The sequence below is a fragment of the Chionomys nivalis genome, chromosome 5, assembly GCF_950005125.1.
Source record: "Chionomys nivalis chromosome 5, mChiNiv1.1, whole genome shotgun sequence".
In the NCBI taxonomy this organism is placed as follows: Eukaryota; Metazoa; Chordata; class Mammalia; order Rodentia; family Cricetidae; genus Chionomys; species Chionomys nivalis.
The window spans coordinates 69,386,737-69,413,029 of NC_080090.1; the positions used below are offsets into that span (position 1 = coordinate 69,386,737).

A 26,293-nucleotide genomic window follows, 5' to 3' on the forward strand; every position below is an offset into this window, starting at 1 on the left:
AGTGATGTACTTCTCCAGCAAGGCAGCATCACCTAAACTTCCCTAGGCAGTGCCTCCAACTGGGAATCAAGTGGCCAAATACCCAAATATAAGGAAGACATTTCTCATTCAAGCCACATCTGTTCGCATGAAATATAGGCACTCTGTTAAAAAAATGATCATTTTGTTTATGTAGCATTGGTGAATGAGTGTGTATACAAGTGTAGATATATTGGATACCAGAAGAAAATTATGTGACAACATGGCTGAATCTGAATGGTGAATAAACAAGCAGAGAAAGACTTGGTGTCACATACGGACGGAATCTAAGCAAATTACATTCAGAGGCATAGAAGAGAACAGTGGTTTCCAAGGAACTAGGTGAGAGAAGGCCTAAGATGCAGTTCAAAGTGGAAAAAAAAAATGGCTTGCACAGACTACTCCATTCTTGTTGAAATGCAATGTGATAGTTTTGGGGGTGAGGAGATTCTTTAGGTAGTAAAAATATATCCTTCCACGATGGTGTTCCAGGTTTCCCAGCACTGCGCTCCCAATATATAAAATAATGTATATCGAGTAGTAGAGGAGACCCAGAAAACATAAGGTCAGATAGCTCAAATCATCTTCATTTAATTTAGTGGCTGATGTTTAAATGAGGATTATTAGTATACTTACAATACATCTTAGACCGATTCCTTCTTCTCCAAAGAATTATTTTGACCTGCTAAAATGTATTATGTATTGTCTTCTTAAAAACAAGATAAAGACAATAAAAGTCACTGTCTTTCTGTGCCTTAGCAAAATACTTTAGTCCCACTCCATGGTCTTTTTTAATCTGTGAAGTGAGAATGCTTTAGATTTGAAGATACACAAAAAAAATTGCCAAATTGGATATGGTTCAAGATAGATTCTCATGTGTTTTGAGATTTTCTAACTAATTAATGAACAACAGGAGTTTGGTATTTTTTTTAACCAGTTATCTTCAAAGAATTTTTGTTTGCGATGGTTTTGCTGTCAATCTAAAACTAAGTCCTTAGAAAACTTTGACCATAGCAAATGAGAATGAAGTTGAGCTAAATGCATAAATTGAGTATAAAACATATGATTAGGAGGGTTAATAAATGAAGAATTCATGGCAGATAGCAGTTAACATTCCAGTTCTGTTCCCAAAGTTTCTGCCAGACTGCCTGTGTGCAATTCAGCACTTTAATTTTGTGATGTCTGTAATGATTATCATAGATAAAGGCACAGGGTCCACTTAGGGTTTGCAAGGCTTTCGTACTTCAAAGTTTTACAGCAGCACTTGAGGTTACTGCACTGTCCTTCCTGTCTCTGAAAGAACTGCTGAAGATCGGATTGTATAGTTTTTGTAAAGACACCATGTCTCGTTCTCACATAAATACAAGCAAGCAACTTCCAAGTGCTTTTTTGTTGCTTTTGGAGACAGGAATTGTGTGTGACAGCCCTGTCTGTCCTGGAACGGTCTCTGTAGACCAACAGGATATTAGTTAACTATTGGACGAGAAGAGTGGGTATGGTGATTTAATAGGCAGTCACACTTGGTTAGTTACCAAGTGATCTATGGGAGAAGACCAATTTCTCGATCCTATTTGATTTACATACCTGAAAAATGTTGGTGTGACCTAAGCCATAGTCACTACTGTTCACCCCATGCATGATTTTAGTTATTTTCTCCAAGTCCTTCATGAAAGAATCCTGGTAATATCTCAAGCCTTAGCCATATTTCAGTCAATAGTTCAGAGTGACCTACAGCTCTTTAGCAGAGAAATTACATAGTGCAGAAAGAAATCCTCATGCCTTTCAGAACTCCACTGGCCTGGAGTTAATCCTAAGCTCTGGGAACTAGAGCTAGTATTACGGACGTTTGTACAGTACATAGAATTCTGGCACAAGTTGATCACTGTGGCCCTTAAACAGCTTCTGGTTATGTCTACCATTTTTCTGGTTAGTGTATGAACATAAGCTGCTAGCGTTGTCAGCATGCTGGTTTGTTTGTTTATCTGCAGTGCTGGGGATCAAGTCTTTGTAAATGGGCAAACACTCCTTCACGGAGCTACTCCTCCAGCCTGTTTTCTTAAATTTTAACGAAGGGTTACATTACTTTACAATCTAGCCATCTCAAACACTATGTTATAGGAACAAAGTTGCTATTATTATTTTACATGACATTTAAAAACCTTTTTTAAAAAAATGTGTGAATGTTTTGTCTACATCTATGTACTTGAACCATGTGCATGCCTGGTGCTAAGGGACATCAGAAGGCACTAGTTTCCCAAAAACTGGAGTTATGGATAGTTTTGTGTACCATGTAGGGGCCGGAGACAAACTCCAGTCCTCTAGAAGAACATGTGCTCTTAACTGCAGCGTCTCTGCCACATGGAGTTTTAAGGTATTTTCTTTTCAGGTTGGTACAGTGCCTAGTCATGGTGTCAAACTACTCCCTACAAACCTCATATATTTTTTTTTAATTTGCTTTTCTATGTAAATCTATTACTTAAATATATTTCAGAGGATGGTAAATCACATGCTTCTGTGTCAAATTAGGCTCTTAAATCAGGGTGTGGTAGCACAAACCTTTAATCCCAGCACAAGAGGCAGAGGCTGGAGGATCTCTGAATCTGAAACCAGCCTGATCTACATACATAGTGAGGTCCAGGTCAGTCAGCGCTATAGTTCAGACCCTGTTTCAAAAACAAAACAAACAGAACCCATCCTCTCTCCCACTAAAAAAAAAACAAAACAAAAAACAAACCAAGAACACCCCACCACCACCACCAAATGTGGTTTTTGCCGAACATTCAACTTAGCACTGCTTACTATAATCAGGCTAATAACAGTTAGCAAAATTTAAGATTAAAGTAGTCAGTTTAACAAAATACATATCAAATCAGATAGGTGAATGCTTGTTTGCTCATTTGCTCTATAGTAATTAAACATTTGAAAAAGTATGTTGCTTTATGTCCATTTTTAACTGAAATTAAATTCAACCCATGGGTGAAGCTAACCCTGAATTTGGCCAAAATCCCCTGAGGAATACTTAGGGTAAATATAGATTCATTCCTTAAGACAAGAATCCTAAACTTTATATCAAGTCTTCACATCTAAATTCTTCAAATGACAGCAGAATATTAATGGAAACAGGATTTTACCCCCTGCTAATCTTAACGGTTATGTTAGTGTGTGCTATTCATACAAAAATGTACATATACCTCAAAAATAAAACAACCCTGCCACTGGCTCCAAAGCTACAGAGAAACCTTGTCTAGAAAAACAAACCAAAACAAAACACCCCCCTGGGATTTCATATTTGTGGACATTATTATAACAGTGACATCAGTTATTTTGACAAAAGTTTTATTCTGAAGTTTAGTCATCTAGAATATAAACTTGTAAAAATGTAGTTTTGTAGCAGGCAAGTACTGAATTTCTAAAAAGCTTCAAGGAAAACAATGAGAATTTTTGAGACTTCTCAAAAATAAGAATTTTTTTAGAATTGTATTTCAAGTGAGTCATGTATAAGAACATTTACTATTCTTACTATTTTACTATATTTACTATATTTTCCAGATTTATTTTGTATGTTATATATGAGAATAGACACCATAAACCAGTAGAGATGCTATCACGAATCAATGCTAAGCTGGGTACTTGGTGCATGCCTGCATCCCAGCTACTGGAGAGCCAGAGCCTCTAGGTTTAATCCTTTGTGCCAGAAAGTATAAAGGATGACTTTCAGAATATGCTCAATTTCCAAGAGAAACGTGAAAAATTTCTAGATTACTGAACAGTAAGGTGAGCTCAGTCAAAATCTTGGTTTCATCGTGAAATGTTTTTATTAAATTTTTTCTTTAAAATAATAAAAACTTAAAAAGCAAAGCTCTCACACCAGCCAAGTCAGAAACAGCCAATTTTCTGAATGAAAACAGTGCTTTTTAAATTTTTTATCTTATATTACTAAGTTGAAAGAATAAAAAAAGGATTACAGTTGGTACAGAGTCATGGGGCCATCATAAGAACCCTGAGAAGAAACGCTTCTTGCGTTTACCACCTTCTGCAGCCACTTGCTTCCGCTTTGTCCTTCACTGACATTTCAACCCTGTCAGCTACCGTATCCTCAGATGCTGACTGCATGGGACCTTCTGATTGTCCTCCAGTGTAAGTGGGGGTGCTGTACTTTAACAGGATAGACTTGAACTGCATCAGAGGTGCATCTGTACGAATACCCATTGGGTCAAAGTGAGTTCGGCTTACTCGAAAGCCTGCTTGGGAAAGACAGCACAAAAACTTTTTTAACCTGCAATAGGGAAAGTAAAAGTTATTAGGTTCTTATGTTTTGACTTAAATCACAATGTTATTAAAATATGAGATAAACATTCTACCACGGGTGGCCTTACTTTGGCATATTCATCCCTTTGATGCTGTGTCTGTGGATATTGTAATAGAAGGGAGGATGTGCAGCACTGGCCTCGACCTTCTGCTTCTTGGCTGTATTTATCATTGTTTCACTGCTTTTCCTCTTTCCTGGAACACACAGAATAAGTATGCTCTTAAACACTGCGGATGGAATGCCTTATAATTTTGTTGGCTACAGAATTCAGACTGTCCTTCACTCATGTAATGTGTTCAACTGTTGCTTGAGTCAGGACTTCCTTCTACCTTCCTTGAGGCTCTGTTTGTACTTCCTGTATGAAGCCTGTTTATGAACCTAGGGTCTATGACTTCTCCGTTTCTTAGAGTACACACAGCACCACCAGACTGACTAAAGTCTGTCGTTCTTTTTCCTTGTTCTTGTATGCAGGTCTTCTGTATGTGTAAATCCTTTCTCTCTAAATTATATTCTAGATTCCTCGGGGCAATGTCATTCATTTCTTTTTATATCTGAATGCTTTACTGATACATAGTAATTCTTCAATGAATGTGAAAAACAACAGAACCACACTATGTATGAAATTCTCAAAAAAAAAAAATCTTAAACAAAATCAAAAAGGGCAAGAGAGATGTCTCAGTTAAGAACACTCAGTTCTCTTGGAGAGGACCAGGGTTCAGTTCTCAGCACCCACATGGTGGCTCCAAGTGACCCAGTGCCCTGCTCTGGACTCTGACTTACCTGCACTCACACGTGCACACACCTTCCCCTAATATACATGAGTTTCAAGAGTGCTACCACAGACTGATCAAAGTATAATACATGATCTCGTTGCCTATTTCTCAACACTGTGTTTAGTCTTTCCATTTGAGGTGGAAGGGGGCAAACAAGTTATTCTGGCAGGCCATCTTTCCAAAGGCTCAAGTGTGTGCACGTGCACATACACACACACATGCATACATACAGACTGACACACACACGGCAACTGAGACTTCAAATACTAAAAGGAAATTTTGCCCCAACTTTCAGCCTATGATTATTATATATGTCTTATTCTTGTCTAGGTTAGACAAGAGCTTTGTCTTAAAGCTGTAAGCTCCAGAGGTCCTCCTGCCATTGCTGGTACTACGGGAATATGTCATGGTACCCAGCTAAGCCTTGATTATATGTAGGTGTTATCTTCACATGCTATTTCTTCAGGACAAACAATTGATACCTGCTTAAACACAAGTGCCTAGAAGGCAAATGTACTGCATGAAACTGGTAAATCATATCCAAAGATAAATTATTGTTGAACTGTTTCCTTTTTACAATAAAATGAAAATGATTTGGGACCCCCAAATTAAAATTAAACCAGATAAATAAAATATGATTGTATTGTTGTAATGTAGAACAAATTATAGAAAAGCCTACGATGAAGAAATCCAACATAATAGTAATTATTAGAAGCAGCATACGGATTCTCTTTTCTCCTGTGCTATGCTGATATATATAAAGGTCTATGACACAGAACAGCCGTAGAAAGTAGTTCAACTTCCTTATCTTAGGTTAGATGTAAGAGGGGCTCAGAGAGATGGCACTGGCTGCTCTTCCAGAGGTCCTGAGTTCAATTCCCAGGAACCACATGGTGGCTCATAACCATCTGTAATGAGATCTGGTGCCCTCTTCTGGCCTGCAGGCATACATTCAGGCAGAACAATACACATAATAAATAAATCTTTAAAAAATTAGCCTGGTCTACAAGAGCTAGTTCCAGGACAGGCTCCAAAACCACAGAGAAACCCTGTCTCGAAAAACCAAAAAAAAAAAAAAAATGTTAAAGCGTTTGTTTTACCTTCTATTCTTAAAAAGATTTAAGACATTTCTGCTAAAATTAAGAATCTGGTAAATGTTCCACTACCAACACAATGAGGTGGAACAGTGCTGAGAGCCAAGTGCTGTTCAGCACACTATCATTTTCAGTGACTTGCTAACTGACATGACTGGCACATTATTAAAGCATACACTCTCAACAGGAATTTTAAGTTTTTCTTTCCATTGACTATTTAAGTGAGCAATCACTACTACGATATTATAGCTTGTAATTATAGGCTGTTGCTTGTCAGCTTTAATGCTATCTATGTTCTGTTTTTAAATCTGTATTTAAGACACATTTAGAATGCACTGATACTTAACAGTTATATAGTATAAATATACATACCCTGTGCACTGTAAATATCTACTGTGGTATCATCGGTAGTTTTAATAAATACACCATTTTCTTCTAAAATAAAAACAAATGGGAAAAATATTTATAGGTGACATTAAGTAACAATTTAATGCTTAAATAAAACTGGAATCCCTTCCACATTTTGAATACGTAAGAATGATGTTTTTTAACTTCCTGGGCCAGTGAGATAGCTCAGCTGCACTTGCAATATGAGTTCAATTCCTAGAGGCCATGTAAAGGTAGGACAGACCTGATTTTGTAAAGTCTGTCTGACTTCCACACATATGCCTACACATACTTATCATGCACATACATAGTAATAATAATAAAATAAATTTAAAAATATATTTTTGGCTGGGCATGGTGGCATACATCTTTTATTTCAGCACCAGAAAAATACAGGCAGACAGAACTGAGTTCTAGACCACTCTAGCTACACAGGAAGACCCTGTCTTCCAAAGAAAAGCAAATGATAATTCGAAATCTGTAATAGTAGCCTCTTCTTAGTACTCACAAAAGCATAAAGACTACTATGCCCTCCCCTTAGATCAAAGCCAGGCAAACTGACAAATGCCTATCTAAGGAATAAAAATCAGCTTTACTGAGTGATATCAATTGACTTTCTGCCTTTCAATGGGCATCACCAAAAGTCTGGGCTATATCCACTCTTACAGTTACTGATAGTGTCTCTTTATAGAAGAGTAGAAAGAGGACAGAGGGGTGGCATGATGGCAGTAGATGCTCAGCCTTTGGAGGTAAAGGCAGGAAAATAAGGGTTTCAAGGCTCGCCTGGAAGTCGGGTGGTGGCGCACACCTTTAATCCCAGCACTTGCGAGGCAGAGGCAGGTGGATCTCTGTGAGTTTGAGGCCAGCCTGGTCTACCAGAGCTAGTTCTAGGACAGGTTCCAAAGCTACAGGGAAACCCTGTCTCAAAAAACCAAACCAAAAAATCAAGGCCAGTATGAGCTACATATGCCCTTGCCTCAAAAAAAAAAAAAAAAAAAGCATATTACATCATTTTGATTATAACATCAAGGATAGCTGAGCAAGCTAGAGTCACCTTGCTTGCTGAGATTTGAATACTGACTCTGGGGAGCACACTCTGATTCAAAGATCAGCGTTTTTACTAGGGGCTGAATGTCATCCAAACCGTGGTGAAGAGACTCAAATAGCATTCTTTTCAGAAATCCAGTATTGAAAAGGGAACTTGACCTGGAAAGGAGAATAAATAGAAAACTGGATTTGAGAAATGTTTATTTACTTAAAAAAGTCTTCTAATTAATTAAAATATATAACAAATTATGAGATAGAATAATATTGAAATTCAGGAATTTCTAATTTAGTATTTTTACAAACTAATTTCTCACCCTTTTAAATCATGTTAGCTCTGGAAACTACTAAGATTAGCCAAAAAATTTCATTCACATAAAATCAACAAGAACTTATTGGCACTCATAAGTTGTAGAATGCTATGAAACATGGAGTAGGTTTGTGGAGAACACAGTCAGACAGAAAAGAAAACTTGACTCTGTAACAGCCTGCAAAACTCTAACCGTACAGAACATAATGCCAAGCGTAAACTTCCACAGTGCGTCTAGCAAGGAACAGTATGTCTCCCTCTGTGTTGGTGCCTGTGTGAGGACTGTATTTAAAAATGCCCAGCACTGCAGAGGCAGACAGGTGGGTCTCTGTGACTTTAAGGCTAGCCTGCTCTACACAGGAGATTCAAGCTAGCTAAGGCTACAGAGTAAGGCCCTGTTTCAAAGAGTCTCAGGGGTGAATGCCTCCATTTGATTTTAACAGCATAGGCGTAGCTGACAAAATGTGAATTAAACCATAGAAATTCCAATCCTGGCTCCACCTACTAGCAATGTAGTTCAACTTGAGCCATAACTCCTGTGTTCTCCCAGGACTGGAGTTTGCATGCTACACAAGTGCTTTACCACTGAATCTGTATTTTTGGCTTTTTTTTTTTTTTTGAACTCCCCTCTCCCCAACAGTTTCACTAAGTTGCCCAGGCTGGTCTTGAACTCACAGCTAGAGTCCAAAAAGTCACTGTAGACAGGCCTGGACCTTGTGATCCTCTTGCCTCAGGAGTAGGGATTACTGGCCTACACCATCAGGCCCCATCTTTCCTTCTGTGTCTTAATCATGCTACTGTAAATTAAAATTCCTCACAGACTTGTCATGGAATGAGACAGCCTATTACCATGCTTTGTACAAAGGCTCTTCACTGAGTAGTAGCTATAAAGTGGTAAATATAAAATATTAGACAGTAGGCATATACTAAAGGGCCATTTAAAGTACAAAATGAGTAGTCAATGTAAGATATGTTGAAGGGAATTTAGAGATTATTTAGGCCGAGACACTGAGAGACTTGAGATGGGATGTATTACTAAACTGAGGTTTGGGGAGAGGGAAAAGGCTTGACGGCTGTGAGGAAGAAGTCAAAGACAAGACTCAGGCCTGGAAGTTGGAAAAACTAAATTCTAGCTCAATAATAATAATAATAACACCAACAGTTAATAATAATAGGCAATAGCTAATAATAATAGTAATAATAATAACTGTAATAATTATTTTGGTCAGTTTTAGCAAGCACTTAAAAACACCATCCCATAATTTCCTTCTTCACGAAATGAGGGAGCTGACTGGGCTAGGCTAGATCATCTTTCTGGAGTCAGCAGCCTGTTAGTGACAATTTCTGTTCTGTAACCAGTGAGTAGGATCATTGTGTGGGAGATGATATAGGTAAGAAAGTACTAGAAGGTAGGGCTTGCTCAATTACTCTTCGAATGTTTGAAAGGGATTACTATCATCTTGGTGCCCCATAGAGACCTAGGTGGTGGAGACAATTGGTGGAGGCTTTGGACCCACCAGCCTGGCAGGTGCAGTGGGAGAACAAGAGGCAGAAGGTGAGGACTGACAGCACGGCTGTCCTCTGACTTTCACATAACACCGTGGCATGCACACATGCACCTGCCATCACACACAAGAGGTGAACAACAACAACAAATCAGCAAGTTTGAAGTCAGGGCTTGCCTGTTGTATGGGACTCTGTGTTTAAAAGATTTCTTGTATTTTTAATTAAGTATGGTGTGTGGGAATGTGCATGTGTGTACAGGTGCCTATGGAGGTGGTGGCTGGCAGTGGTGTTGGATTCCCTGGAGCTGGAGGTATAGATAGCTGTGAGCCACATGATGGGTGCAGGGAAGTCAACGTCCATCCTCTCTGCAAAGCAAGGGCTCCCAATTGCTGAGACCTTGCCTCACCTTAGAGACACCATCTTCCAAAACCAAATAGCCTTTCTTACTATGCAGACACAAGTTATTTAGTTTGCAGATCCAGCCTACCTTCTGTTCTACCACCTTTTAGAAAATTATAGAAAATCTGAAATACTTCAGGGTCTCAGGAGAAGGGGAGCCATAATTATTTGCTAAGACATCAAAAGCTGACAACCAGTAAATCAAACTCAAGACTGTCTTTAGGCACATACCACAGAGGCCCGAGTTCTATTGCTGTCTTGCCAGGCATGCTTCCATGACAATTACAGGGCAGTTGTCTATATGGATTTTCTGTAAAAGCAAAACACAAAAATATAAAGGATAAATGACAAATGCAAGTGATATAACTGTTATATTAATAACTATGTACTGAGGACCTACTAGGTACCAGGTACTGTGTTAAGAATTTTTTGTGAGCCGGGCGATGGTGGCGCACTCCTTTAATCCCAGCACTCGGGAGGCAGAGGCAGGCGGATCTCTGTGAGTTCGAAGCCAGCCTGGTCTACAGAGCTAGTTCCAGGACAGGCTCCAAAGCCACAGAGAAACCCTGTCTCAAAAAACCAAAAAAAAAAAAAAAAAAAAAAAAAAAAAGAATTTTTTGTGTACTTGAAAATGTAATCGTTAAAGCCTTTTGAAGGGAGGCACTGTTAAAAATTTCAACCACAAGAGCAGGTTGTTCAGCTTCAGGTGGAAATGTCTGAAGTGTTGAGCAGGGGGGAAAAAATTGATTAAAAATGGGTGATGTTGAGAAAAGGAAGAAGATTTTTTGTTCAAAAGTGTGCCCAGCACTACACTGAAAATGGTGGCAAAATTAAGACTGGACTAAATCTCCTTGGTTTGTTTGGGTGGAAGCCAGGTTAGGCCGCTGGATTCTCTACACAGATGCAAAGAGCAAAGGTGTTACCGGGGAGAGGACACTGGGCAGAGTACTTGGAGAATCCTAGAGAGTACATCCCTGGAACAAAATGACATTCGCCAGAATTAAGAAGGGAGAAAGGGCAGACTTAATGGCTTATCTTAAAAAGGCTACTAGTGAGTAATACCACTGCCTTATTTATTATAAAATAAATGTCTCATTACTTTTAATGTGTACCATAATTTGATTCATAAACCAGAATTCAGATCATGAATAGCTAACAAAATATTTTTGTTGAACAGTTCTGATTTAAGGTAAAGTGGATATGATCATTAAAAATAGCAATTCCAGTTCCATAAATAGTACCACTGCTTTCTCTTAATTAGTAATGTTCAACTTCCCACAGAGATGGGGGATGCCACCTCAAAGCCTTTGGAATGGTATTATACTTAGATTTATATAACTGGGTATATGAATATGGTTAAATATCGGTGAAACATCTCTTCACTGTCTCAGAACAAAGCAGGTGCTCATTGTTCCTTTGTAGTCATTGGTCTGTCACAGGCAATGGTTAAAAATCAGAAAGCAACTGTCTTATTATTTTTTAATATTCTCATTTTATTTTAGTTTTTACAATTTTATGTGCATTGTTATTTTGCTTGTATGTTTATCTGTGTATCTGTGTGGGTGTCAGATTCCCTGGAATTAGAGTTGGAGGCAGCTGCCATGTGGGTCCTGGGGACTGAAACGCAGTCTTATGGAAGACTGGTTATTTATTTATTCCTGTTAGTGGTGCTGGGGGTTGAGCCAGGACCTCATTCATGTTAGGTAATGCTCTACTACTGAGCTGCACTGTCGGCCCTCAAAAAGAGTCCTTTTAAAAATTAGAACCTCACCACGTGGTGGTGGTGCACGCCTTTAATCCCAGCACTTGGAAGGTAGAGGAAGGTGAATCTCTGGTCTACAAAGCGAGTTCCAGGACAGTCAGGGATACACAGAGAATCCCTGTCTTGGGAAAAAAAAATTAGAACCTCTTACCGGGCATGGTGGTGCATATTTTTAGGTCAGCCTGCCTGGTCTACATAGTGAGTTCAAGGACAGCTAAATAGCTAATAGCTAAATAGCGAGACCCTGTCTTGTGAAATGAAAAACAAAGAACAACAACAATAAACCTCTCTTCAACTAAACTTCCCCAACTCCATGTTATTCCTAGATTGATCACTGGCTTTTTTGGAACAGCCTGATAAAATCAATCAGTTCTAGTCTATTTGATATTATCATTTTGTTACACAGGGTAGGAGAAATAGCTTAGTTGTTCATTGCCTGGCTGGTTTTGATCCCTAGCATAATAAATAAAAGTTAGGCCTGGGGATGTAGTTTAGTTGAAAGATTGCTTTGCTTACCTAGCAATGCACAGAACCCGAGCTTTGATCCAGAGCACCTCACAAACCAGGCTTGGTAGTAGATCCTTGGCAGTATACCTAGGATCTAAGCATCTCGGAGGAAGAGGCAGGACTATCAGAAGTTCAAGGCTAAGGCCAGTGAGATGGTTCAAAGAGTAAAGGTGCTTGCCACCTTGGTGACAAGGCTGACAACTAGTGTTTGATCCCTGGAATCCACATGACTTGGAAAGAACTGACTCCCACAGATTGTACTCTGACGTTCTCATGCACACCATGGCAAACTCACATACATAGACAGACAGGAAGTAAATAAAATCAGTTAAAAAAAAGTTCAAGGTCATCAATGGCTGTGATATGTGAGACACTGTCAAAAAATAAAAACAGCAAAAAGCTTCTGCAATTGGTGTGACAGAGGTGTACGATTAGCTACCCTTCTACAGGAAAGACAAAACATTCATAAACAAACTCAAGTAGATATGGACTCAGTATAAAATAATGTATAGTCTAATAGAGGAGATGTGCCAGGCTAGTCAGTAAAACCTAAACCCCCTGAAGTACTTAGGAACAGGAATGCCTTTGTAAATAAAAGCCAGAGTATATGTAACTTTACCATCAGGAAACAAACAAAACCTACATTTAAAAGCAAAGAAAGAAACTGAAGCAAGAAATAAAAATACTGGCAATATATACAGCAAGAGGTAAACTATTTTAAATTTTTTTTTAATAATGAGTTCTTAAGAATTCCAATTCAAGGGCTGAAGAGATACCTCAACAGTTAAGAGCATTGGACGCTCTTCCAGAGGATTTAGGTTTGATTTCCAGCACCCACAGAGGCTCACAATTGTCTGTAACTCTACTTCCAGGATATCCAATGCCTTCTTCTGGCCTCTGCAGGTACCAGACACATACCAAGATATATATGTAGGCCTAACACCCACAAACATTAAAAAAAACCCACGTTAAAAAATACTAAGAACTTAATAAGACAGCAATGGGTAAGACAGTTGCTGTGTCCCAGGAGTGCTTCAACTCACCTCCCCAGCAGTAATGTTTGAAAGCAAAGCCTAGCACGTATGATTAGGATGTGATGGGCTTATGTGCGATGCCCAGGCCAGAGGGGCTTCAGCTCACCTTCTACCATGTTACCATCCTTCTGAAAGATCCTCTCTTCGCACCACTGGCAGTGGATCAGGTACTGGATTTTCTTGGCAGTCTCGTCTGCTGAAGTAGGCCCCCTTAAGACCCGCACAACTACCAGAACAAAATGTTCCAGAGCCACTGCGAACAGCACTTCTATGCCTTTGTTGCATCGCGCTGCAGCTCTGTCAAAAAAAAAAAAAAAAGTCACAAGCTATTTTGATGGCTCTTCATTTCCTCTGTATAGCACTGTACTGACAGAGCTAACCTGACAGCAAACTATGGGTGGACTGTGGGAAACTCAATCTTTAGTATCAGTGCTTCCAAAGAATCATTACCATGACTCACACACAGACTGGATTACAGGTAACGAGGGTTGTTAGTTTAGGTCTTCTGTCTCTAGACATTTCCCCTTCAGAATAGCTTGGGACTGTAGCCTCTGTCATTCGACACGACTCTTCTCTGCAATCATGATCACTAGTCTGAGTTTAATCTAGTTTTTTCCTAAAAAGCTTCTTACAACCACATGCATTTACTGACTGCTGACTGTATGCAGGATTATTTGTTAGCTGCTGACTATGCAGTGAGAGCCAGTCAAAGCCCTTTCCTCTGTGGTTGTGTGGACTCTCTGGATTAGCTTCTATAAGACACCCCACTCCCAAGCCTGAGTATGAACGCTGTGAGTACACAGAATCATGTGCGAAATGTGCATCAGGGGTGCTGCTCACTTCACACATGGCGAAGCCCGACGAGTACTAAGAACCTGTAATTATGCTGAGGTAAGAATTTGCATGGGAATGCCGCAGAACCTGTGTTTGGGTGGCAAGTGAATAGACTGATCATCCATTATGATATTCTAAGTAACAAATTGCATTATTAAGTTATTCTTACAGGGGGCTGGAAAGATGGCTCAGCAGTTAGGAGTGCTTGCTGCTCTTGCAGAAGACCTGGGTTCATTTCCCAGCACCCACATGTGGCTCACAAATGCCTGTAACTCTAGCTCCAGAGGATCTGATGCCCTTTTCTGATCCTAGTGGGTTCCTGCATGCATGTGGCAGACACATCCACACGTACACACACACACACACGTACACATGCACACAAATACAAAAATAAATATTGAAAATATTTTTTATGGCATAAAATTCTGTATATGGTAGATAATAATCTTTCTTCATTTCAACAGTTCTCAATTCCTGGGGCGACACAGAAAGACCTTCCATTTTACAAGGTCATTTTCAGAATCAAGTTAGAAGCCATCACTTTATTCAGACTATTCGAAGATGAAAAGATCTTTCAAATAGCTTATAAATCTAAAAATAACTTTTATTTCTCCTTTTTATGTTGCTACCTCTTCCCTACTCCTGTAATCACTGAATTAAGACAGATCTGAAATTAACTTTTACTTTCTTTGTTTCTCTTTTGTATTCCAGATATAAATGTTTAAGTTCTAACAAAACACAATAATAATAGGCCATCAAAATGGCTCAGTGGGTAAGAGCGCTACTGCTGGCCTGAGAACTGAGGTTGATCCCCAGGCCCACATGGTGGAGGAGAGAACCGACTATTCCAAGCTGTCCTCTGACCTCCACACATGCACCTATAGAAATACACATGAAATAAATGAATACATGTAAAAAAAGAAAGAAAGAAAAGACCATAAAATTAAAACCACTAAAATAAATCAAATTAAAATTACATATAAGGGATACAGAATTTAAAAATTCACGCATATTTTCAAAAATAAGCATTCATTCATAGTATTATCTCTTTAAGATCATGAGACACACTAAAACATTAGGAACATCATTGGCAATTTGGTACCTTGCCACTGCAGCTACGACAATTCTGGCTGCTAGTTCCTTGTAATACTCTGTTCGGACAATGTTACATCCATAGTGACGCCGGGCAACATGCTGTGCCTTGGCATATAAGGAACTGATATCTGTAGAAGTCACTGATACTATGCCAAGGTTTCTTACGTTTCTGAATGCAGAGTCTAGGTAGTTCACTGATGTTCCAAAAGGGTCTAGGTGTCTAAAATCAGAAAGAAAACAGACATATCTGAGTTTGCATCAGTAGGCCACAGGATACTAATGTTATTCTAATGATGAAAGTCCACAGGTTCAAAAGTAGTTTGCCAGCCAGGTGTGATAGCAACACACCTGTAGTCTAGCACTAAGGAGGTGGAGGCAGGAGGATTTCCAGTTTGAAGTCAGCCTAGGCTAATAGGGAGACTGTCTCAAAAAATTGAGGCGGAAAAAACGTACTTTGCCAACCTCTTTTAAATATTTAATTAGGTTTTAAAAATAAATAAAATAGTCAGTGACATGTCAAACACATGGGAACAAATTAGCCTAAGAGAAAAAGTTCATTCCCAGGAAGTCTGAAATTTTTCTTATTGGGAATCTCAGGCCAAAGCCAAAAACTGTATTAAAATAAACCACCACAAGTTTCTTTAATTTGAAAGCACCCACCTTCAGTAGACCTGTTTAATCTACTTGACAAATGTTTTTCACTTACATGAAATCAAAAGATCTCAGGTGCATCAGTACATTGGCATCCATCCTGGTCACCTGGATATCACCAAGAGTGTCATCTTCCTCAAGGGCATCACCCTCTTCTTTCTCCTCACTGTCTACCACCACTTTCAATTTGTTTAAGTGGCAGTTTTTCTGAATCAAAGTCACAGAGTTTTCATTCAAGTCATTAATTGTAACTTTGACTGCATCTCCAAGGTGTTTTGCCCATTGCAATCCCATTATTCCTTGGGAGAAAATGGGGGAGAAGACAATAATTAAATGCATCAAGTTGCAACAACTAATAACTGAAATGGTAGGCATTTTATAAGTAACGTGTGCGCGCACACACACACACACACGCTCCAAATCGTCATGTCTATGAATCCCAGAATACAGTATGCTAACAGGGTGATACCCTGCTGAAAAAGAAGATGGCCAGGCGCAAGTCCTGCTGCTCAAATTTACCCTCAAGCACCATAGAAATAACAAAGACAATGTACTTTGATTGTAGCCTGGGCTGGTCTTCAAATATTTTATTTTTTAGGCAGGGTCAGTAGTTCTTGAACTCACAGACATCCACCTGCCTCTAACTTCCAAATGTTGAAATCAAAGTCGTGTGCCACAATTCCCGGCTGGCTATGAAACATTAACCCTCTTATTTTTGTCTCCTTGTGTGAGGGATTATAGGCATGCACTAATATGCTCATCTCCCTTAAACATGAAAAATAACTTCCAGGCCAATGAGATAGCTCAGGAGGCAAAAGTGTTCTCTGAGCAGGTAGATAATGATTTTGAGGTCCAGAACCTATGGAAGAAGGAAAGAACAGACTCTCCAAAGTCGTCCACCCACCCTCCCTGCCACATGCATGCCCACATTCTCACACATGCACAATTACAAAATGAAATACAGAAGAAATAACCTTTCTAGGCCAAAATTTCCAAACAGCACACAGGTGCACCATTGTGCAGTAAAAGGAACAACTTTGTATATGCAGTAAGAACTCACTTGGGTAGCTCATTCTGTAGCTACTAAAAAGGGCATAAAGAACATTTTCTTCCTTTTTTATTTTACATCTTTTATTCATTTAAATGTGGTACATTTACACAATGGAGTTACTCAGCTGTAAAAAACTGACATCATGAAATCTGCAGGCAAATGGATAAAACTAGAAAATCATCCTGAATGAGGTAACCCAGACACAAAAAGATAAGCACAGGGGCTGGAGAGATGGCTCAGAGGTTGAGAGCACCAGCTGCTCTTCCAAAGGTCCTGAGTTCAATTCCCAGCAACCACATGGTGGCTCACAACCATCTGTAATGGGGTCTGGTGCCCTCTTCTGGCCTGCAGGCACACACACAGACAGAATATTGTAAAATAAATAAATATTAAAACAAACAAACAAAAAACCCAAAAGACAAGCACAGCATGTACTCACATAAATGGATACTAGATGTAAAGCAAAGGGCAACCAGACTACAACCCACAACCTCAGAAAAGCTAGGTAAAAAGGAAGACCCTAAGAGGGATGCATGGATTTCCCTGAGGGGGAAATAGATGAGATCTCCCAGGTAAGCTGGGGGTAAGGGGAGGAAGTAGAGGGGAGGGGGTGGGGGATGAGAACTAAAACCATTTTCTAACTGGAAATAGTGACATAAACCCAACTGACATGCATCTCTAACACACCATCTGAAATACTGATATCTTCTACACACTTCTACTGTACAAATGGAAATAAAATCTTGTCTACTGTTACAGACTTTATGTAATTTTTTTCAGACTCTCATATAAAACTTGTGGGATAAATTCTAAGACTGCCATTTTAGGGGAATAGACATGTAAAGAAACTGCCACAGAGCTACCAACAATTTACAAATATACTAAAAAGAACAGAATAGTAGTGACTGCTCTGCCGGAGCTGCTTTCAGTGATGCTGGTCCAGGATATCTGACTTCAGAAGATGGTTGAGAAGCCAATAAAAAGAAAATGGTGTCAGGCCCAGAAGTTTATAAAAATGTTGAATATACCTTTTGTAGGCATCAGCTTTAATATTTTCAGATTTTAAAGGATAAAGAACAGAATATGTAAGGAAGAACATGGCAATAAGTTTGGAAAAAGGTTCATGAATGTGACAGAAATGATGGTGGACCACTTTAGACTTCAGGCAATCGAGACGCTGCTGCCAACTGCAGCATCAGCATATGGAGCTCAGAGACGGCTGCTGTGTGACACAGGGGAAAATGACTGTGAACACAGAGACTAGTGCACTGGACTCGAGGACAGGAGTGTGAGTTACATTATAAAAGATAAATCAGGCTGGGCATGGTGGCATACGCCTTTAACCCTAGCACTTGGGAGACAGAGGAAGACAGATTCTGTGAGTTCAAGACTAACCTGGGGTACACAGAGTTGTGTGTACATACACACAGAAAACCCAAATCAGAACAAAACTGGTGGCTGATTTGATCCCGAAAGAGTGAATAAAAAACTGAGTTGGGAGCCGGGCAGTGGTGGCGCACGCCTTTAATCCCAGCACTCAGGAGGCAGAGGCAGGCGGATCTCTGAGTTCGAGGCCAGCCTGGTCTACAAGAGCTAGTTCCGGGACAGGCACCAAAGCTACAGAGAAACCCTGCCTCGAAAAACAAAAAAAACAAAACAAACAAACAAAAAAAAAACAACTGAGTTGGGGAGAGAGCTCAGTCAGTCAAATGCTTGCATACAAACATTAGGATGTGAGGTTTAATCCTCAATAGCCACGTGAAAAGCCAAGTATAACAAGTAAGGATCTGCAATCCGATCTCTGGGAGGTGAAGATCGGGTTCCTGGGGGCTTGCTACTCAAGCCAGTCTACTCAACTCAGTGAGCTCCATCCAAGTTCAGTGAGACCCAGATTCAAAAGACAAGATAGAGAGCAATTGAGGAAGAGAGCTAGTGTTGACCTCTGACCTCTGCACATATACACCCACATGTACATATACATATATATACCAGACAGAAAAAAGTAATTCAAAGTTCACATTTCAATGGCTCATCTTAGAAGGATTACCTCATTACTACTACCATTTTAAATGGATATCTTACTAAAGAATGGTTTTAGTACTAATAATACAATGGAGATGAAACCTAATGCTTCTATAGCATTTCCTTAGTAAGTACTGTTCCAATGACTTTATTTGTATTGAGGTTTAAATTTTTAATACTTGTATGGGTATTATCCCCTGTACCCTTTTATACATGAAAAAAATCAAAACACAATTTCCTGGGGGCATCAGAGTAGCATGCAATGAAGCCAAGACTTGAACCCACGGACTTTGGCCCCAGAGTCCACGCTTTTAAATGCTTTCATTTTCAGTATACACTTGTCAAGAATGTAGTTCGGTTAATCTTTATGAAGACATGTGACGAGCACGAATGGCCTTTTAGAAATTGCTGTTTCTATTTTCTCTATTGCTAAAAGTCTTTTTTTTTTTTTTTTTGGTTTTTCGAGGCAGGGTTTCTCTGTGGCTTTGGAGCCTGTCCTGGAACTAGCTCTGTAGACCAGGCTGGTCTTGAACTCACAGAGATCCGCCTGCCTCTGCCTCCCGAGTGCTGGAATTAAAAAAAGTCTTTTGGTTTCAATGCGGACTGGCATTGTACATGAAGGCTAGACTCCTACACTGGACACAGCAGTAAAAGGAGCACTTCAAGGACAGCCTGGGCTAAACAATTCTAGACCAGCCTGAGTTACAGAGAGAGCCAGTTTTAGAAAGCCAAAATTAGAACAAAATAAAGTGCCGAAGGCAATGATCATCCAAGCCCACAGAAAGGTTGGCAAGGAGGCTCAGCAGGTGAAAGCATTTGTGTTGAAAGCCAAACTACCTGAGTTTGGTTCCCAAATCTAGGTGGAATGAGAGAAGCAACTCTTGAAAGTTTTCTTTTGACCCACACATACATACATACACACATACTCTCTCCCAATAACAAAAAACAAGAGAACAACACAAAAAGTAGCTATTAGTTATTACCTGACTACAGTGAACAAATGTCCTTCAATATTTGTTTTTTGGCTAAGAGTAGTGGCACATACCTTTAGTCCCAGCACTTGAGGGGCAGAGGCAGAAGGCTCTCTATGAGTTCAAGAGCTAGCTTGGTCTTCTTCACTGTTTCAGAAAAACAATTGTTTTCCTTCTTGTTGGATGTGATAGTATATAGCTACTACTTGGGAGGAGTTCAAGGTCATATTCAGTCGTATGGTCAGTTTAAGGCTAGTCTAAGCCACTTGAGAAGCAGAGCAATTTGGAAAAGTACAGGTTGTAGGAGTATGTTACATAAGCCACAGTGAGACAATACAAATCTAGGTGCAGAAAGTACATGTCAAAAAACTGATTCTTCAATAAACATTCTCTCTCTCTCTCTCTCTCTCTCTCTCTCTCTCTCTCTCTCTCTCTCTCTCTCTCGCTTATACACTCAAAATGAAAGGAGACCATATAAGAAAGAGACTTAGTTGGGCATGACAATGCATGCCTTTAATTCCAAGCAGAGACAGCTGGAATTCAGAATCTCTTGAGTTTGAGGCCAGCCTGGGGTACATAGTGAGTTCCAGGTCAGCCAAGGCTACAGAGTAAGACTCTGTGTCTAAAGAACACAACAACAAAAGAGATGTAGACTTGAGTCAAGGTAATATAGACTCTTCGGATTTTGATTTGAATTTTTAGAAATGTTTAGATGTCTGAATTAGCCTTCATTTTCTAGGCATGGTAATGCTATTATAGCTTCATTTTAAAGAGACCCCTGAGTATGGAGGATAGTCCTGCTATCTCAGCATGGGAAGCTGCAGAGGATCAGGAGGTCATGGAGTCGAAGGTCAGCCACACATTGATCCCTTGCTTGGGTTTTTTTTTTTCCTTAATACATAAAATATGTCCAAATTTATTTTAAATTAGTGGGAATAAAGAGACTAATGTATGAAATCTGAACTCGTGGAGATCCTGATAGAATAAGACAGAACATGTGTGAATTATACTTGAAATGACACAAGGGAATTAGTTCATTACACTGTCTATTTTTATATAGAATATTTTTAAAAAATTCCATAAAAAAATAGAAAATCTTGCCTTGGATCTTAAACTTTTTTATGTGAAAATTTGATTTTTTTAATTTTTTTTTTTGATTCAAAGTTTCACTATGTAGCTCTGGCAATCCAGGAACTCACTTAGACCAGGCTGGCCTTGGATTCACAGGGATTCGCCTGCCTCTGTTTCCCATGTGCTGGGATTAAAGCTGAGCAGCACCACCATGTGCAGCTAATGAAGACATTATATAGGGGCTGGGGAGATGGATTTAACTTAAGAGCAATGGCCACTTTTCCAGAGGACCTAGCACCCACATTATGACTTACATCCATCTCTAATGCCACTTCCAGGGGATCTGATGCCTTCTTCTGGCCTCTAAAAGTACTGCATGGATTTGATAAACATCACGCAGGCAAAATAAATTTGAAAAATTAAGTTTTTTTACTTACCAGTGGCTCCAAAGGCATCTAAACACTCCAAAGGTTTTCGTTCCTTAGCCAAAGCAGCCAACGTACAAAATATTAGCTGACTAGAAAGAAAGAATAATCTGAAGTAACTTTGCTGCATTATGGTTTCATCTTTGTAGAATAAAGAACGTATCTATCTACCTTATATACACTCTCAAATTAACAGTTCAAGACCTATAAGTTTTGTGAGGTTAAACTATGAATCTAACTGAATTATATTTAACAAGCATCCATTTATTTAATAAATAAGACTTTCCACCAGTCTGTACAAGTTTAATTACATAAAGTTAGGCCTATTTTATTCTTTGAAAAATTGGGTTGGTAGATTTTGAGAAAAATACTAAATAGAAGATTTTAATCTTAATATATATAAACGGAGAGATTGAAAGAAGTTCATCTGAAAAGTCTATTGCTCTATTTTCAATCAATCTTACCGATTTAGTTTCATTTTGGGATTAAAATATGAATCTGTTTTCTGAGGTATAGAGTAGTTAGGAAAAACTTGTATATCTGTATCTGTCTCCTTCAAAATTTCATTAGATGATTTGGCAGTAGAAGCTAAAATAGAAGAAAAAACTGTTACTACAGGTTAATTGAAAATAATGCTAAATATCTAACAGAATACATTTTAAAACGTAGCTTTATATCATTCTGTGCTAAAGCAAATAGTTCAGTAGGCATAAGAAAGAAAAAAACAAAAGAAAGTCACAGAACGAATTTATTCAAATGTCTGTGGAAAGAGTTGTGCCTTGGCAGGCATTTGGTGAACGCGAGTATGTTCATCCACTTAAAGTTCTGTGTCACCTATCACTATACCAGTATTATAAACCCAAGGATATCTTCAGATAGCAAAACCCTAGAATAATTTTATGATTCATTATGCTACATTATGCACTCACAGGATGGCCAAAGAGGGTACTTTAATACTATAGAAATTGAGTATTTATATGCTTGCTTTCCATTAGTGGGTTGAATAAGAATCTTAGTATTTTCTGAACCCCTGAAATTCAGAACACTGGGGAGTCAGTGTTCCCATGCCACTTTATGGATTCAGGGGTAGAACTTAGCTTACCCGGCATGCATAGAAGGACTTCTACCCATTAAGCAATCTTGTGGGTCTCACTTTCTCACAATTATAATTTTAAACTGAACTGCATTCAAATGGCTATTAAGTAATGACAGGAACATTTTATATTTAGTATACATTATAATCCTTCAGCTACAAACTCAAATGGAATACTGTTATGAAAATAGATGCATATATATTTAAAATATTGAAGAGGTAAGACAAATGTAATATTTGAAAAATAATTATAGTCTTTATCTGTCCTTTTTTGGTCAATATTATATTCAGGACATTAAATGACACCCATATTTCCCTTTCTATAACATCAATAAAAGTAACCTTTTCTAATGTTTATTCACTGAATTGGCATGTCTTGTATCTCACAATATCAGCTTTTGCTAACCTAACCCTTGAGATTTTATATTATTTACAACAAAGGTCCTTTCCACTGGGCATCCTGTTCCCAGTATTTTCCACAATAAGCAAAACAGTTACTGATATAAAAGTCCTACGACTATAATTCTATAATTTTTCATAATAGATAATTATAAACTCTTTCATAAGCTACTTAGTTTGGCTGGGCATGGTGGTGCATGCCTTTGATCCCATCACTTGGGAGATAGGCAGGCAGATCTCTGTTTGAGGCCAGTCTAGTCTACAAGGCAAGTTCCAGGACAGCCAGGGATACACAGATAAATCCATAAATCCTGTCTTGAAAAACCACCACATTAAAAAAAAAAAAAAAAGGTTCCTGGTTTATAACATTTACTAATATCTGTTGAGAATAGCTGAACATTATTGGAAACATCATAGAAAGAAAAAAATGTGAAGTTATGGATTACTTGTCAATGTCAACCAAATAATTTAGTTAAATCAGTATGTTTAAACACTTAATGTCTGAAAAGAATAACTGGATCATTTTATTTTAAAGACCTAATTCTTAATAAGTTAGTGAGATTGCACAACTTACCAGCAATGTATCTGGACTTAGTTTCTCCTTTATTCACATGGCGCTTAACATGCCCTAGCATGTCAGTCCTTCTGGTGATTGTCGCTGAACAAATGATGCAATGGTAATGGGCACCCAATTTGCTGGAAATCTACCAAATGGAACATTTCATTTAAGCAGATTGTTACTAAGACAATAAAATGTGAGTTTTAAGCTGTAATATGTTTGTGAGTACTAGATTTGGTACAGAAGGTGACAGAAAGATAACTGGCTCTTGGCAGTTTTATTTATTTATACACTTTATGTATGTAGGTGTTTTGTCCACTTGTACATCTACACACCAGAAGATGGCATCCAATCCTATGGGACTACAGTCACAGATGGCTGTGAGCCACCATATGGGTACTGGGAATTGAACTTATGAACTCTGGAAGAGCAGCCAGTGCTCTTAACCGCTCAGTCATCCCTTAAGCCCAGGCAAAGTGTAGTTTCAAGAATGGAAAAAATGTGCTTTCTTCAAAGTCAACTAATTTAAAAATAAGAGCAAGCATCTGATTACCTGTTCTCCAACAATGGTTGGTTTTACTGGCCGACAAGCTAAGTGACAGATGCACATCCTGTAGCCTAGAATGAAAAATGGCTAGCTGTGTTATTATTATTATTCATTAAACTCCTACTGGCACTCAAAGTTATAAGTATATTTTTAATTTTTAAAAAATAATTAGGATCACTGACACATGCCTTTAATCCAAACATTCAGGAAGCAGAGGCAGGTGAATCTCTGTGAGTGTGAGGCCAGCCTGATCTACATAGTGAATTCCAGGTCAGCCAGGGCTGTATAATGAAACCCTGTCTCAAAAAGAAAAAGAAAAAAGGAAGAATCATTAGGATTATTCTTCTATTTGTAACATCATAATTACTTGAACAACATTTATTTTAATAAATGAAACAGATATATGAATATAAGCAAATATAGGAGACCTGTATTCAAATTCTAGTTCTGTCAAGATGACTTGTTCTCTGGCAATAAGATTGTTATTCTCAACCTTGAACTTCATCTTCTTTGCTTCTTTACTAAAATAACAGGTGATAGGTTTTCCTCCCACCTGTAAATGTTTGACTTTATTTTTGAATTTATTATTATTAGTTTTTGGTGTTGATCTTTAGATTTTTTTTCATACCCTAAATATAGATATTTATTAAGCTTGGTTGGTGACTATATACTTTTTCTCTAGTAAGTTTAACTTCTCTCATGACTTCAATGATCTCTTATGGGAAGGAATTTCAAGTATAATGGATAATATAGTGCTAGTTACTAACTTATTCTCAACACTAAGACCCCTAATTCTAATCGCTTGTTAAGGAATTTTAATTGACTACTGGTCATCTCAAAACATATTTGTCAAAATACTAGGTATTGTGTAGCATGCCTGTAAGCCCAGCACTTGGGAGGTAGAAGCCAGAGAATGATGTCATCCTCAATTACACAGCTACTTAAGGTCAGCCTGGGCTACTTGAGATCCTGTCTTTGAACAAACCACTATCCCTTTTCTTCAGTTCTTTCTTTGGGTAATTCCAGAGATAAATTCCAGGGCTTTCTACACGCTAAAGACTTACTCTACGGTTGAGTTATATTTCCATCCCTATGAATTTCCTTGAACCAGATTGCTTCAGCTTTATTTTGCTGACAGAAGGACTCTCCCAACCCAGTCTATAACTCACCTCCCCTCATTCTCATGCTTACATCGTTTCCCCCATTGCATAGTGTTGAGGGGCCCAGAGGTTATCTATGTCGTTGAATCTCATGACTTTAAATACTATCTAGATTCTGGCATTTCCAAAATGTGTATCTCTACTGCTCACCCTCACACCTTGTCTCCATCTCACTCCTGCTGATCCCTTTCTACCATCATGTCTTTTTGGGAAAAAAAAAATTATAACCCAGTGAGTTTCATTAGTTACTTACAGGAGCGAAGGTGAGGGCTTGCTTTAAGAAGCATGGGTACCCTACTTAAGAAAATGTCTCTTCCATTCCCAGTAATCATTAACTCAGCAAGAGGATGCTGACTGACCCACATATTCAACAATTTCTATCTCACACAATCATATACAAGTGTGTATGGATCTGCATGTATGAGAGAGAGAGTGTGTATGTGTATTCTATACATATGTAGGTATACGACTGCAATGCAGAGGTTTTTCTTCAGAGAAGAACTTCAGTTTTATTCAGGTGAAATATTATAAAATATATCTTACATATTGCTAATTTCATTAGTAGCGACATTGACTATTTATTTCATCTTAGAGTCATTTTGAAGAAACAATCTCATATGAGAAAATGCCCCTACTAGACTGGACTATGGGCAAGACTGTGGAGCATTTCCTTTATTGATTAATGTGGCTCACCTTGGGTGGTGTCACCAGTGGGCTGGTGGCCCTGGGTACTATAAAAAAGCAAGCTAAAGTTGGGCAGTGGTGGCACATGCCTTTAATCCCAGTGCTTGGGAGGCAGAGGCAGGCAGATCTCTTTAAGTTTGAGGCCAGCCCCTGGTCTACAGAGCAATTTCGGTTAGGGTGACATACACAGAAAACCTGTCTCTCTTAAATAAATAAACAAAACAAAACAAAACAAGAAAATACTGGCAACCAGGCAGTGATGGTGCACACTTTTGATTCTGGCACTCAAGACGCAGAGGCAAGGAGATCTCCAAGTTTGAGGCCAGCTTGGTCCACAGACCAAGTTCCAGGACAGACTTGGTACAGGCTACACAGAGAAACCCTGTCTTATAAAAAAAGAAAAGAAAAGAAAGAAAGCAAGAAAGGAAGCTGCTGAGTAAGCCATAAAGAGCAAGCTAGTAAGCTATGCACCTTCATAGTCTCTGCTTCCGCTCCTGCCTCCAGGTTCCTGCTTTGAATTCCTGCCCAATTTCCATGGATGGTGAACTGCATGCGGTTGGTCACTGTTTTATCACAGCAATAGAAACC

At 38.8% G+C, this 26,293-nt stretch overlaps 1 protein-coding gene and 1 pseudogene across 4 annotated transcripts in view; one reads left to right on the forward strand and one right to left on the reverse strand.

Moving 5' to 3' along the window:
• Positions 1–3,279: 3,279 nt before the first annotated feature.
• The window catches only part of Trmt1l (tRNA methyltransferase 1 like), a 31,014-nt gene continuing 8,000 nt past the window's right edge, over positions 3,280–26,293 (reverse strand). For 3 of the 4 annotated variants that reach the window (XM_057769561.1, XM_057769560.1, XM_057769562.1), the window contains exons 4-15: positions 23,868–23,932; positions 23,330–23,459; positions 21,728–21,851; positions 21,276–21,355; positions 15,779–16,022; positions 15,080–15,292; positions 13,250–13,440; positions 10,072–10,150; positions 7,636–7,787; positions 6,567–6,629; positions 4,395–4,521; positions 3,280–4,294 (exon numbers count right to left, since the gene is read on the reverse strand). In XM_057769561.1, the coding sequence (XP_057625544.1) occupies positions 4,042–4,294; positions 4,395–4,521; positions 6,567–6,629; positions 7,636–7,787; positions 10,072–10,150; positions 13,250–13,440; positions 15,080–15,292; positions 15,779–16,022; positions 21,276–21,355; positions 21,728–21,851; positions 23,330–23,459; positions 23,868–23,924 (1,713 nt within the window). In that variant the 5' untranslated portion in view covers positions 23,925–23,932 and the 3' untranslated portion in view covers positions 3,280–4,041. Of the gene's footprint in view, positions 4,295–4,394; positions 4,522–6,566; positions 6,630–7,635; positions 7,788–10,071; positions 10,151–13,249; positions 13,441–15,079; positions 15,293–15,778; positions 16,023–21,275; positions 21,356–21,727; positions 21,852–23,329; positions 23,460–23,867; positions 23,933–24,049; positions 24,158–26,293 lie in introns of those variants that run through there. The other variant, XM_057769563.1, reaches the window with a different exon arrangement.
• LOC130874339 (cytochrome c-like) lies at positions 10,213–11,900 on the forward strand (annotated as a pseudogene).